The sequence below is a fragment of the Henckelia pumila genome, chromosome 4 (assembly GCF_033568475.1).
Source record: "Henckelia pumila isolate YLH828 chromosome 4, ASM3356847v2, whole genome shotgun sequence".
Lineage (NCBI taxonomy): Eukaryota > Viridiplantae > Streptophyta > Magnoliopsida > Lamiales > Gesneriaceae > Henckelia > Henckelia pumila.
Window position 1 is genome coordinate 136,287,844 of NC_133123.1, and position 13,424 is coordinate 136,301,267.

Sequence of the window (13,424 nt, forward strand, 5' to 3'; positions counted from 1 at the left end):
AAAAGGTTGCATGCAATAAAAATTATTTAATAAAAATAGTACTAAAATCCACCTCTGACAAGACATAAAAGAATAAATAAGAAACAGAGTTTAAAAATTCTTAAAAATGTTCTCAAGACTCAGCCGGCGGTCACGGGGGATCACTGCATGTCCGCTCATACGTCCTCACCACCGGTAGAACTACATCTTCCTCTACGTACTCACCTGCACCATATAAGTGTAGTGAGCCTAGAGGCCCAACATGCTAACATAACAAGGGTTTAAAATAATTTAAATCACTGAAATACTAATAAATAACATATACATGAATGAGCATGCTTAAAAATTATGAATTATAACTTAAAATCTTACTTAAACTTGAACTTAAATATAATCATATATTACATACATAAACATTGTTGAGCATAACATTTTTTTCTAACATCGCATGGTCATATCCGTAGTGTAACCTTAAACTTAAAAGTTCGACTGATCAGTCTCTTAGAACCAACGTACGTGGCAGTTACGAATTACCTCTTACTGGTAGTAAACTACCCTTAAATTGACAGTAAACTGCCCTTAACATGTAGGGTCTTGTCCCCCTTAAATTGTCACACTACATCAACTTCCAACATAAAATTATTTTTTTGCTCAACCTTAAACATAAAATCATGCCATAAAATTATTTCATGAATGCATGTACTTAAATAAAAATGTGTGTCCTTCATATATATTTAATTTAATTTTTATACTAACATATAAATACTAAAATAACTTTCATGCATAAAATAATTAAATATATAATTATGACACATGCAATTTCTCATGGTTTGTGCTGAACTGCTGGCTCTAACACTCAAGCCCATTTTCTTAAATTTTGGTCCATTAACACTGAAAATGGCCCATTAACAAACTTAAGCCCAAAAATACATTTCTAAGCCCAATTAATTTATTCAAGCCCATTAATGTATTCCTGGCCTAATAACAACCTATTCTGGCCCAATGGGCTAAAAAGCCCAAAAACTGGCCCAATAACTTCCATGGGCTCCCAAGCCCATAAAATTATTGGGCTAACTTAATTTAATTTAATTAAACCCAATAACAATTAAATTCAACCCAAATAATTAAATGGATCCCAATCAAATTTTGGGATTTAATTAAGCCCATTTAACCCTTAATTAAACTTAAAACTTAAAAATAAAAATACCCGAGCCCGACTCACTTAACCTGGACTCGGACCCAACTAACATGACCCATGACTTACTGACCCCGACCCGAACCTATGACTCGACTCGGACCCACCTTGAAACCCAAAACCCGTTTCCCCCTCTTGCACTGCCCTCGGCCGCGAGCAGCTGCAAAGAACACCGGCGGCCGCCCTACTCCGGCCACCCACCGGCCGGAGAACCACACCTAGGATCTAGCCCACATCTAGACATTTCCATCAAGCCAAGAACCAGCCCAAACCGTGGTCCGAGGAAGGAGAACGAAGCCTTGCAACAGGCTGTCCCCCAGCTCGCGCCCATCCCTGAGCGGCTGCCGTAAATTCAATCGTTCTCCCTACTCCGACCATATTTTTTTGTGAAACCACTTCTCAATCTTAGCCAACATCAAGGGGGTTCTAACCCTTTAAACCTCACTCTAAACCATGGCCTGAAGAGGGAGAACGAAGCATTCTCCCACAGCCCCAAAACCTGCGTGAACCGAACCTGCGCGAGCCACCCATGACAGAATTTGATTTGCTTCGTTCCAGCCCTTCTCCAACCTTAACCGATCAACTAGCCCAAGTCTAGGGACCCTAGGACACCCATGAATCTTGGCCGAGCAGCCATGCACGCCCATGCTAAATAAAAAACGTGAGATGATGACAAAACACATAAACAAGGTGCAAACATCAAACGATACCATTTAAAATCTGAATATTTGAGGATTTCGACACGTACACAACACCTACATAATACATACTGATATGGTGCTTAAAAAGGGAAGAAAAACATGCCTTTAAATCATAGAAAGTAGATGGGAAGAACGTGAAGACGATTCCGGACGACTACAACGAGCAACCTTCGAAAAAGCTTCAAAAATAAAGGTCTATGGCTTCCTCCTTGATGTTGCTGTCGATGGAAAAGAATGGAGAGGTGAGGGAGAAAGCTAGGGTGAGGGAGAAGTGATTTGAGCGTGTGAGGGTGGGCCTTGGGGTAGATAGGGAATAACTTTCAAGATAATGACATAAATAAAAATATATCTAGGCTTTAAAAAAAATAATAGATATCATAATAAACATAAAAATCCCGAAATATTATATTAAGGGAATTTTAAAGATAATTAAAAGTCATTATTTTGGCTTAATTTGGGTAAAAATGGACTCCTAAAATTATATAAAATTAAATACTGATAATTTTGAGGAAATAAAACTCAAAATAATATTTTCGGGCTCCTAAAAGACTCATAAAATAATTTGGGTAGAAAGTTGTCATCTCGTCCGTCCATAGTCTCGTCAACGCGATAAAATAATACAATATCATAAATCAGAAAAATCTCTATTTATGGGTTAAATACTTAAAAAAAATCATTTAAATAAGCACAGATAATTCACATAATTATTTAACCCATAAATCTAAAATTTTAAATTAATTAAATTCCTAATTATGCATGCGTATTTACGTACGGAAAATACCGGGTATTACAATTCTCCCCCCCTTAAGTTGAATTTCATCCTCGAAATTAAAGTACTTACCCGAACAACTCCGGGTAGCGAGTCCTCATGTCTGCCTCGGTCTCCCAAGTAGCTTCCTCCTCCGAGTGATTCAGCCACTGGACTCTGACCATCGGTATATCTTGCGTCCTCAATCTGCGCTCCTCCCTAGCCAAGATCCGTATAGGCCTCTCCTCAAATGCTAACTCCGATGTCAACTGAAGAGGCTCAAAATTCAACACATGTGACGGGTTCGAGATGTATCTCCGAAGCATGGATACATGGAATACATTGTGCACTGCCGCTAGCCCTGGTGGTAGAGCTAAACGGTAGGCCAACGTACCAACTCTCTCCAAGATCTCGAATGGCCCTATATATCTAGGGTTAAGCTTACCTCTCCGGCCAAAACGTATCACTTCCTTCATAGGTGACACTCTCAGAAACACGTGATCACCTACTACGAACTCCAAATCTCGTCGTCGAGTATCTGCATAACTCTTCTGACGACTCTGAGCAGTCCTCATACGATCCCGAATCTGAGTCACAATGTTAGCTGTCTGCTGCACGATCTCAAGACCAAGTAAAATCCTCTCGCCGACCTCATCCCAATGCACAGGAGATCTGCATCTCCTCCCATACAATGCTGCATAAGGAGTCATACCTATAGACGACTGAAAACTGTTGTTATAGTTAAACTCCACTAACGGCAATCTCGTCTCGCATGAGCCCTGAAAATCGATGACACAGGCTCTCAGTAAATCCTCAAGAACCTGTATCACCCTCTCAGACTGACCATCTGTCTGGAGATGAAAAGCTGTGCTGAACAGTAATCTAGTCCCCAATTCTGTGTGCAAACTCTTCCAAAATGCGGATGTGAATCTCGGATCTCTATCGGATACAATGGACACAGGTATGCCATGCAATCTAACAATCTCCTTGATGTAAAGCTCTGCATACTGTGTCAAGGAGTAGGTAGTCCTCACCGGCAAGAAATGAGCTGACTTGGTGAGTCTATCCACGATCACCCAAATAGCTGTGCAACCTCTGTTACTCCTCGGAAGGCCAACTACAAAATCCATTGTAATGTTCTCCCATTTCCATTCCGGAATAGGAAGAGGTCTAAGAAGTCCTGCTGGACGCTGATACTCAGCCTTGACCTGCTGACAAGTCAAGCACTCTGACACAACTCTCCCGATGTCTCTCTTCATCCCGGGCCACCAATACAATAGCTGTAAATCTCGATACATCTTCGTACTTCCGGGGTGAATGGAGTACGGAGATGTGTGAGCCTCTGCTAGAATCTCAGCTCTCAACTGATCGACGTTCGGTACCCATATCCTACCACGGTACTGAACAATGCCATCCACAACTGTATACAGAAGACCACCCTTGGCCTCATCTCTCTGCCTCCAACGCTGTAACTCCTCATCAGTAGTCTGTCCAACTCTGATCCGATCTCGTAGAATCGGTTGCACCGTCAACACTGACAAGCTCGGTGCATGACCACTCGAGTAAAACTCCAAATCAAACCTCTGAATCTCGCTCTGCAGTGGTAACTGCACTGTCAAACACGATACCACTGTCGACTTCCGATTCAAGGCATCGGCCACTACATTAGCTTTACCTGGATGGTAGCTAATGTCGCAGTCGTAATCCTTCACTAACTCCAACCATCTCCGTTGCCTCATGTTCAACTCCTTCTGAGTGAAGAAGTACTTGGGGCTCTTATGATCCATGAAAATCTTACACTTTTCACCATACAGATAATGCCTCCAGATTTTCAAAGCGAAGACCACTGCTGCTAACTCCAAGTCATGTGTCGAGTAGTTCTGCTCGTGAATCTTTAACTGCCTCGACGCATACGCAATAACCTTACCACACTGCATAAGTACTGCACCTAAACCTAGCTTAGACGCGTCGGTGTACACCACTAACTCCTCGTGTGGTACTGACATCGCCAAAACCGGTGCAGTAGTGAGTGATTCCTTCAGTTGATCGAAGCTCCTCTGACAGTCTGGACTCCAAACAAACTTCGCATTCTTCTTGGTTAAGGAAGTCAAGGGTACTGCAATAGAGAAAAAACCCTTGATGAACTTCCTATAGTATCCTGCCAAACCCAAGAAACTGCGAATCTCCGAAGCATTCTTCGGAATACCCCATTTCTGCACTACCTCAACCTTCGACTGATCCACTGCAATCCCATCTCTAGAAATAATGTGGCCAAGAAATGCCACCTGCTCAAGCCAAAACTCGCACTTGCTGAACTTGGCATACAAACGATGCTCCCTCAAAGTCTGCAAGGCTGTCTGTAGATGCTGCCTATGCTCCTCAACGCTCCTAGAGTAGATCAAGATATCATCAATGAAGACTATGATGAACTGATCAAGATACGGCTGAAATACCCGGTTCATGAGATCCATGAAAACCGCTGGAGCATTGGTCAACCCAAATGGCATCACTAAGAACTCGTAATACCCATAACGTGTCCGAAAAGCAGTCTTGGACACATCTGCCTCTCTAACTCGCAGCTGATGATAACCAGATCGCAGATCGATCTTGGAGAACACTGAAGCTCCCTGCAACTGATCAAATAAGTCCTCTATCCTCGGCAGTGGGTACTTATTCTTCACCGTGACTCTGTTGAGATCTCGATAATCGATGCACAATCTCATACTGCCATCCTTCTTCTTCACGAATAACACTGGAGCTCCCCATAGAGAAAAGCTAGGACGAACAAAGCCTTTCTCTAATAACTCCTGAATCTGCTCCTTCAACTCTTTCATCTCAGTAGGAGCAAGTCTGTACGGTGCCTTTGAGATAGGCACAGTGTCTGACAATAAGTCGATACTGAAATCCACCTCTCTCACTGGTGGAATCCCTGCAACATCCTCCGGAAAGACTTCTGGAAAGTCACGAACTACCTCTATCTCTGATAATGATCTACTGGCTGGTTCTGAGGCCGTGACAATACTCGCTAGGAAACCTCGGAAACCCCGTCTCAACAGCTTCCTCGCCTGAATAAGAGATATCACCTGAGAAATATCACTGCTCTGAGATGCATGAAAAGTAAACGGGTCGCCTCCCGGTGGTTTCACTGACACTGTCCTCCGACGAAAATCAATCAAAGCTCCATTGACTGTCAACCAGTCCATACCCAATATCAAATCAAAACCGCTCAACGGCAAAACCACTACATCTGCGCGAATGGAGTGCCCCTGCAGCTCCAACTCCAGCTCTCGAATGACACTAGAGGTAGAAATATTTTGTCCTGACGGCATAGTGACATCATAACCACTGTCGGCAATCTCAGGTGTGATGCCTATCCGTCTGATAAACTCTAGGGAGATAAACGAATGCGTAGCCCCTGAATCTAGCAACGCAAACGTGGAGTTGCCTCCAACTAAAATTCTCCCTGCACGCAGAAGAATCCCAACAACTTCATACCACTACTAAACTTTTCCCCCAAAGATGAGTCACTAATAACCCTTAATTCTAGTCACAAGTAAAACATGCTTCCTATTCTAACATGCAGATAGGAAATCCCAAATATCAAATTATTCCACAAAGAGAAATCAAAATTCTTAACCAAAGAAAGAAATCATAAAATACTAGGGGTAAGATATACCGGTGATCAAGGAGGTATCTGGATCTGCCTCCTCAGCCTGCATCACGAACACTCTCCCTGTAGTGTTCTTCTTCCTCGGGCAATTGGCCATCTGGTGCCCTGGCTCCTTACAATGAAAACAGACGCCCGCTCCTAGAAGACATGGTCCTAGATGCATCTTCTGGCACTTCGGGCAAGTAGGATATCCTCCAGCATTAGAGGCCCCGCCCCTAGGCTGCTGTCTCTGCTGCTGTGGCTTCTGCTGATTCGGGCCCTTAGACGGCCCAGTAAACTGCTTCTTCGCAGGAGGCTGCGAAGATGGTCGCTGATACCCAGACTGAAACTGCCTCTTACTCTGCTGCTCCCTCTGGATCTCTCTCCTACCCTCCTCAAAACGCAAGGCTCTACTGACTGCAGCCTCATAAGTGGGGACGTCCGCCATGCGAACATCATGCTTAATCTCTGCCCTGAGCCCCTCAATAAACTGTCTCATCTTCTCAGGTGCACTGTCAGCAATCAATGGCACCAGGTGACAGCCCCTCTCGAACTGTTGGATGTACTCCACAACTGTCTTGTCTCCCTATAGGAGACTCATGAACTCTCAAATCATGCGGCTGCGCACGTCCTCAGTGAAATACTTGGAGTAAAACATCCTCCGGAAGTCTGCCCATAGCAAAGTAGTCAAATTCACTCCTCGTGATGCACTCTCCCACCATAAGTCTGCATCACCCTTCAGCATGTACACTGCGCATCTCACCTTGTCCGCATCAGTCAACCCCATGTAAGCAAAGATGCTCTCCAAAGAACGGATCCACCCCTCAGCAATGAGTGGATCTGTGGCACCTGCGAACTCCTTAGGTCCCTTCTTCTAGAACCTCTCCGCCACGTCCTCATCGTGAGACAGTCTCGGACGTGCTGCCTGCTGCTCCAACAGAGCAGTAATCCCGGTCATCATGTTTGCATTGGCCTGCTCCAATGCCGAAAGCGGATTTTGCGGAGGTGGAGGTGGAGGTCCCCCGCGTCTGTTAACTGGTCTCGGAGGCATTCTGCACCACCACATATTTCTTTACGTAAATCGACATGCATAACTAAGTACTTAAAGATTTTCTGCTAACATAAATGCTTAAGTCTTAAACATGATACTACTAAATCATACTAAAAGAAATTAAAACTTACAGACCGATAGCGTGGATTTATGAGCTCGCATAGCAGTGATGACCCCTCCAAGAACGCGACTCTGATACCAATTGAAACATCTACTACTAATAAATGCGGAATTTTTTTTTTAAAATAATACTAAGTAAAATAGATGTACATACATGCCCATACATATATGCACAAAATAAACAGATTTAAAAATAACATAAATAAATTGCAACATTTTTACTTAAATAACTGAGTCAAACTTAAATAAAATACGGTCAAACAAACAACTTAAAAGGTTGCATGCAATAAAAATTATTTAATAAAAATAGTACTAAAATCCACCACTGACAAGACATAAAAGAATAAATAAGAAACAGAGTTTAAAAATTCTTAAAAATGTTCTCAAGACTCAGCCGGCGGTCACGGGGGATCACTGCATGTCCGCTCATACGTCCTCACCACCGGTAGGAACTACATCTTCCTCTACGTACTCACCTGCACCATATAAGTGTAGAGAGCCTAGAGGCCTAACATGCTAACATAACAAGGGTTTAAAATAATTTAAATCACTGGAATACTAATAAATAACATATACATGAATGAGCATGCTTAAAAATTATGAATTATAACTTAAAATCTTACTTAAACTTGAACTTAAATATAATCATATATTACATACATAAACATTGTTGAGCATAACATTTTTTTCTAACATCGCATGGTCATATCCGTAGTGTAACCTTAAACTTAAAAGTTCGACTGATCAGTCTCTTAGAACCAACGTACGTGGCAGTTACGAATTACCTCTTACTGGTAGTAAACTACCCTTAAATTGACAGTAAACTGCCCTTAACATGTAGGGTCTTGTCCCCCTTAAATTGTCACACTACATCAACTTCCAACATAAAATTATTTTTTTGCTCAACCTTAAACATAAAATCATGCCATAAAATTATTTCATGAATGCATGTACTTAAATAAAAATGTGTGTCCTTCATATATATTTAATTTAATTTTTATACTAACATATAAATACTAAAATAACTTTCATGCATAAAATAATTAAATATATAATTATGACACATGCAATTTCTCATGGTTTGTGCTGAACTGCTGGCTCTAACACTCAAGCCCATTTTCTTAAATTTTGGTCCATTAACACTGAAAATGGCCCATTAACAAACTTAAGCCCAAAAATACATTTCTAAGCCCAATTAATTTATTCAAGCCCATTAATGTATTCCTGGCCTAATAACAACCTATTCTGGCCCAATGGGCTAAAAAGCCCAAAAACTGGCCCAATAACTTCCATGGGCTCCCAAGCCCATAAAATTATTGGGCTAACTTAATTTAATTTAATTAAACCCAATAACAATTAAATTCAACCCAAATAATTAAATGGAGCCCAATCAAATTTTGGGATTTAATTAAGCCCATTTAACCCTTAATTAAACTTAAAACTTAAAAATAAAAATACCCGAGCCCGACTCACTTAACCCGAACTCGGACCCAACTAACATGACCCATGACTTACTGACCCCGACCCGAACCTATGACTCGACTCGGACCCACCTTGAAACCCAAAACCCGTTTCCCCCTCTAGCACAGCCCTCGGCCGCGAGCAGCTGCAAAGAACACCGACGGCCGCCCTGCTCCGGCCATCCACCGGCCGGAGAACCACATCTAGGATGTAGCCCACATCTAGACGTTTCCATCAAGCCAAGAACCAGCCCAAACCGTGGTCCGAGGAAGGAGAACGAAGCCTTGCAACAGGCTGTCCCCCAGCTCGCACCCAGCCCTGAGCGGCTGCCGTAAATTCAATCGTTCTCCCTACTCCAACCATATTTTTTTGTGAAACCACTTCTCAATCTTATCCAACATCAAGGGAGTTCTAACCCTTCAAACCTCACTCTAAACCATGGCCTGAGGAGGGAGAACGAAGCATTCTCCCACAGCCCCAAAACCTGAACGAACCGAACCTGTGCGAGCCACCCATGACAGAATTCGATTTGCTTCGTTCCAGCCCTTCTCCAACCTTAACCGATCAACTAGCCCAATTCTAGGGACCCTAGGACACCCATGAATCTTGGCCGAGCAGCCATGCACGCCCATGCTAAATAAAAAACGTGAGATGATGACAAAACACATAAACAAGGTGCAAACATCAAACGATACCATTTAAAATCTGAAAATATTTGAGGATTTCGACACGTACACAACACCTACATAATACATACTGATATGGTGCTTAAAAAGGGAAGAAAAACATGCCTTTAAATCGTAGAAAGTAGATGGGAAGAACGTGAAGACGATTCCGGACGACTACGACGAGCAACCTTCGAAAAATCTTTAAAAATAAAGGTCTATGGCTTCCTCCTTGATGTTGCTGTCGATGGAAAAGAATGGAGAGGTGAGGGAGACGGCTAGGGTGAGGGAGAAGTGATTTGAGCGTGTGAGGGTTGGCCTTGGGGTAGATAGGGAATAACTTTCAAGATAATGACATAAATAAAAATATATCTAGGCTTTAAAAAAAAATAATAGATATCATAATAAACATAAAAATCCCGAAATATTATATTAAGGGAATTTTAAAGATAATTAAAAGTTATTATTTTGGCTTAATTTGGGTAAAAATGGACTTCTAAAATTATATAAAATTAAATACTGATAATTTTGAGGAAATAAAACTCAAAATAATATTTTCGGGCTCCTAAAAGACTCATAAAATAATTTGGGTAGAAAGTTGTCATCTCGTCCGTCCACGGTCTCGTCAACGCGATAAAATAATACAATATCATAAATCAGGAAAATCTCTATTTATGGGTTAAATACTTAAAAAAAAATCATTTAAATAAGCACAGATAATTCACATAATTATTTAACCCATAAATCTAAAATTTTAAATTAATTAAATTCCTAATTATGCATGCGGATTTACGTACTGAAAATACCGGGTGTTACAAGTTCCTTCATGCATTTTCATCCAATATCAACTCATACAAAGCCTATTCAACTATCATAAGCCAACATGCATTCTCACATGATAAAGTTGATAGAATTGAATCATCACAAGGCCTTATAAACATAATCAAAAAGCCCACAAAGCATGCAAAAAGCAATGTTATATATTCAAGATCAAGCTACATTATATTGTCTCAAGGATTTAGATACATCTCAAATCCTATATACATCAACTAGATCAACTACAAGTCTTGGAACAAGTAGCTATAACATGTTCATGGTTTTGGACTCAACTCTAACATTGACAGCACAAGAACTCATCTAAACTCGGATCATCACGCTATCTTCTCTTCCCTTGTTCTTCACATTCGCTTTTGCCCGGTTCCACTCCCTCCTATTGCACTGACACATACAACAAAACAATAGCCGGATAACTCCGGTGAGAAATAGATTTCCCAGTAAAAGCAACTAAACATGCATACAAACATATATCAAGATCATGATATAAAAAAACATAACTTCAATGCATGTTTTAAAACAAGGTTCATCTCTTCATTCGTCGATTGGGATCCCGAAAAGTAGATATCATAACTAATCCACCGACTCTCCCGATCGAGGTGGGGCTACTTATCTCACTTCTCTAGACTTTGAAGCCATCATATATGTAAATCAGACGCTAGGCTAAAACAACCACCCAGACCATACATATACAATCCCTCAAATCGTCTATTCAAACGTTTCTGTTCATTTCAAAATCAAGAAACAAGTCTTCAAGATGAATGCAACATATATCATAATCAAAGCATTCATTATATCAAAGACTCATTCAACATAGCATAGAAGAGCATATAAAAGCAACTAAGCAAATAAGTATGTGATTTAGGAGAACTCGATACAAACCATCTCGAGTTATAATCCCAATCAAATAGTAGTCCACTTTTACCTTTCAAATGTGATGTTTAGGATGTCTTTTAGCTTGTCCAAATCTGTACAAAGGATGCCTAGGTGTAGGCTTGGGTATTTCCATGTGGTGAACAATGACTATACTCATTGGGAAATGTATGCGATTGGTGGAAGTGCTGATCCTACCATTTATAGCCACGGGAACAGATTCCTTGCACCCAATGATAGATTTAGAAAAGAGGTAATATTTTTTATATATTATTCAAATATAATCATATATATAGAGCTAGCATGACGTTTTGTTAATGATATATATATATATATATATATATATATATATATATATATATATATATATATATATTGTAGGTGATGAAGCACGAGGATGCGCCGGAAAGTCAATGGATGCACTGGAACTGGAGATCGGAAGGCGATCTGATGTTGAACGGCGCCTATTTCCGGCAATCGGGTGGTGGAGCTTGGGCTGCGCATTCGAGGGCGTCGAGTTTAAGTGCTAGACCAGTTTCTCTTGTGGGTTCAGTCACCAGAACTGCCGGGGCACTTAATTGCAGGGCGGGATCTCGTTGCTAGTTAATTAATTAATTAATATAAGATATATATACAAATTAATATACTACAAAGGGCGACCAAGGAAGCCGGAACTATTTCAGGGTTCAATGTCTTGCGCATCATTGTGGAGCCAACTGCGGCAGCAGTTGCCTATGGTCTTGACAAAATGTCCAGTGGTGAAAGGAATGTGCTTATTTTCGACCTTGGCGGTGGTACTTTTGATGTTTCTCTTCTAACAATGACTGATGGTGTCATAAAGGTTAAGTCAATTGCAGGGGACACCCACCTTGGAGGCGAGGATTTTGACAACAGAATGGTAAATTATTTTTTGGAAGAGCTCAAAAGGAAGCACAAAAAGGACATAAGTAACAAGTCACGAGCATTGAGAAGGTTGAAGACAGCTTGTGAGAGAGCAAAGAGGAACCTGTCTTTCATGGCACACACGACTGTTGAAATCGATGCTTTGTACAACGGGGTCGATTTTGAGTCTAAAATATCGCGTGCCAAATTTGAGGAGCTGAACATGGATTTGTTCGAGAAATGCATAGGCCATGTTGAAAAGTGTTTCAAGGATGCCGAGATGGACAAGACGAGCATCCACGACGTGGTGCTCGTTGGTGGATCCACTAGAATTCCAAAGGTGCAACAATTGCTTCAGGATTTCTTCAATGGCAAAGAGTTGTGCAAAAACATTCACCCCGACGAAGCTGTAGCCTGTGGCGCGGCAGTTCAAGCCGCGATTTTGACAGAACAAGGTAGTGACAAGATCCAAAACCTAATATTGTACGATGTCACCTCTCTGTCTCTTGGTGTAGGCGTTGCTGTCGATGAAATGAGTGTAGTGGTTGGCAGGAATACTACCTTTCCCACGAAGAAAGAAGCATCTTACTTCACTAGTTGCGATGACCAAACTAGTATGTTGTTCAAAGTGTACGAGGGTGAAAGGCCTAGAGTAAGCGACAACAGGGCCCAACAGACAATAAAGACCGAAAAAATGTAAATTGAAAGCTCAATGTAATAGGATTGCATTGCATACTTTCATATCACCTAGGATTGGACTTAGACTCATGATTGGCAACCACAGGTCGATTAGTGATTGAGATCGATCATCCTTTAAATAATACATGATATTATTGATGTATGCATGTTTAGACTAAATTGTATGAATCCCGCAAGCATACAAATATTGCATGATGAGACAATTTTCAAAATTAAAAATCCCTCATTTTAAATATGATTTAAAATTGATATCAAGATAAACAAAAGGAAATTTAAATATTGTTTAAATGTTCCTACCTTCCATCAACGATCAATGTATGAGATGCTACCCGCGGGCACGGTTCGGCTCATATTATTGGGGGGGGCCGTTCGTCGAAAAGTTGTACATTGGATCGACACATGTTGTAAGTTGGGTGGAACTCCCATAGGATTGGCCCATATTATTGGAAATTCACATGGCGACCGTCCATCACAACTTAATATTGATGGGTCATCTTGACATGTCACATTAAACGGCATCATATTATTGGGCCCTTATTGGACATGAGGTAAAAACATGGGGGTTGC

At 41.1% G+C, this 13,424-nt stretch overlaps 1 protein-coding gene across 1 annotated transcript in view; it reads left to right on the forward strand.

Annotated features, from left to right (window-relative positions):
- The window catches only part of LOC140861828 (heat shock cognate 70 kDa protein-like), a 68,412-nt gene extending 55,554 nt beyond the window's left edge, over positions 1–12,858 (forward strand). Inside the window, exon 2 of the mRNA XM_073264832.1 lies at positions 11,931–12,858. Within this exon, the coding sequence (XP_073120933.1) occupies positions 11,931–12,858 (928 nt within the window). The remainder of the gene's footprint in view (positions 1–11,930) is intronic.
- Positions 12,859–13,424: the final 566 nt, after the last annotated feature.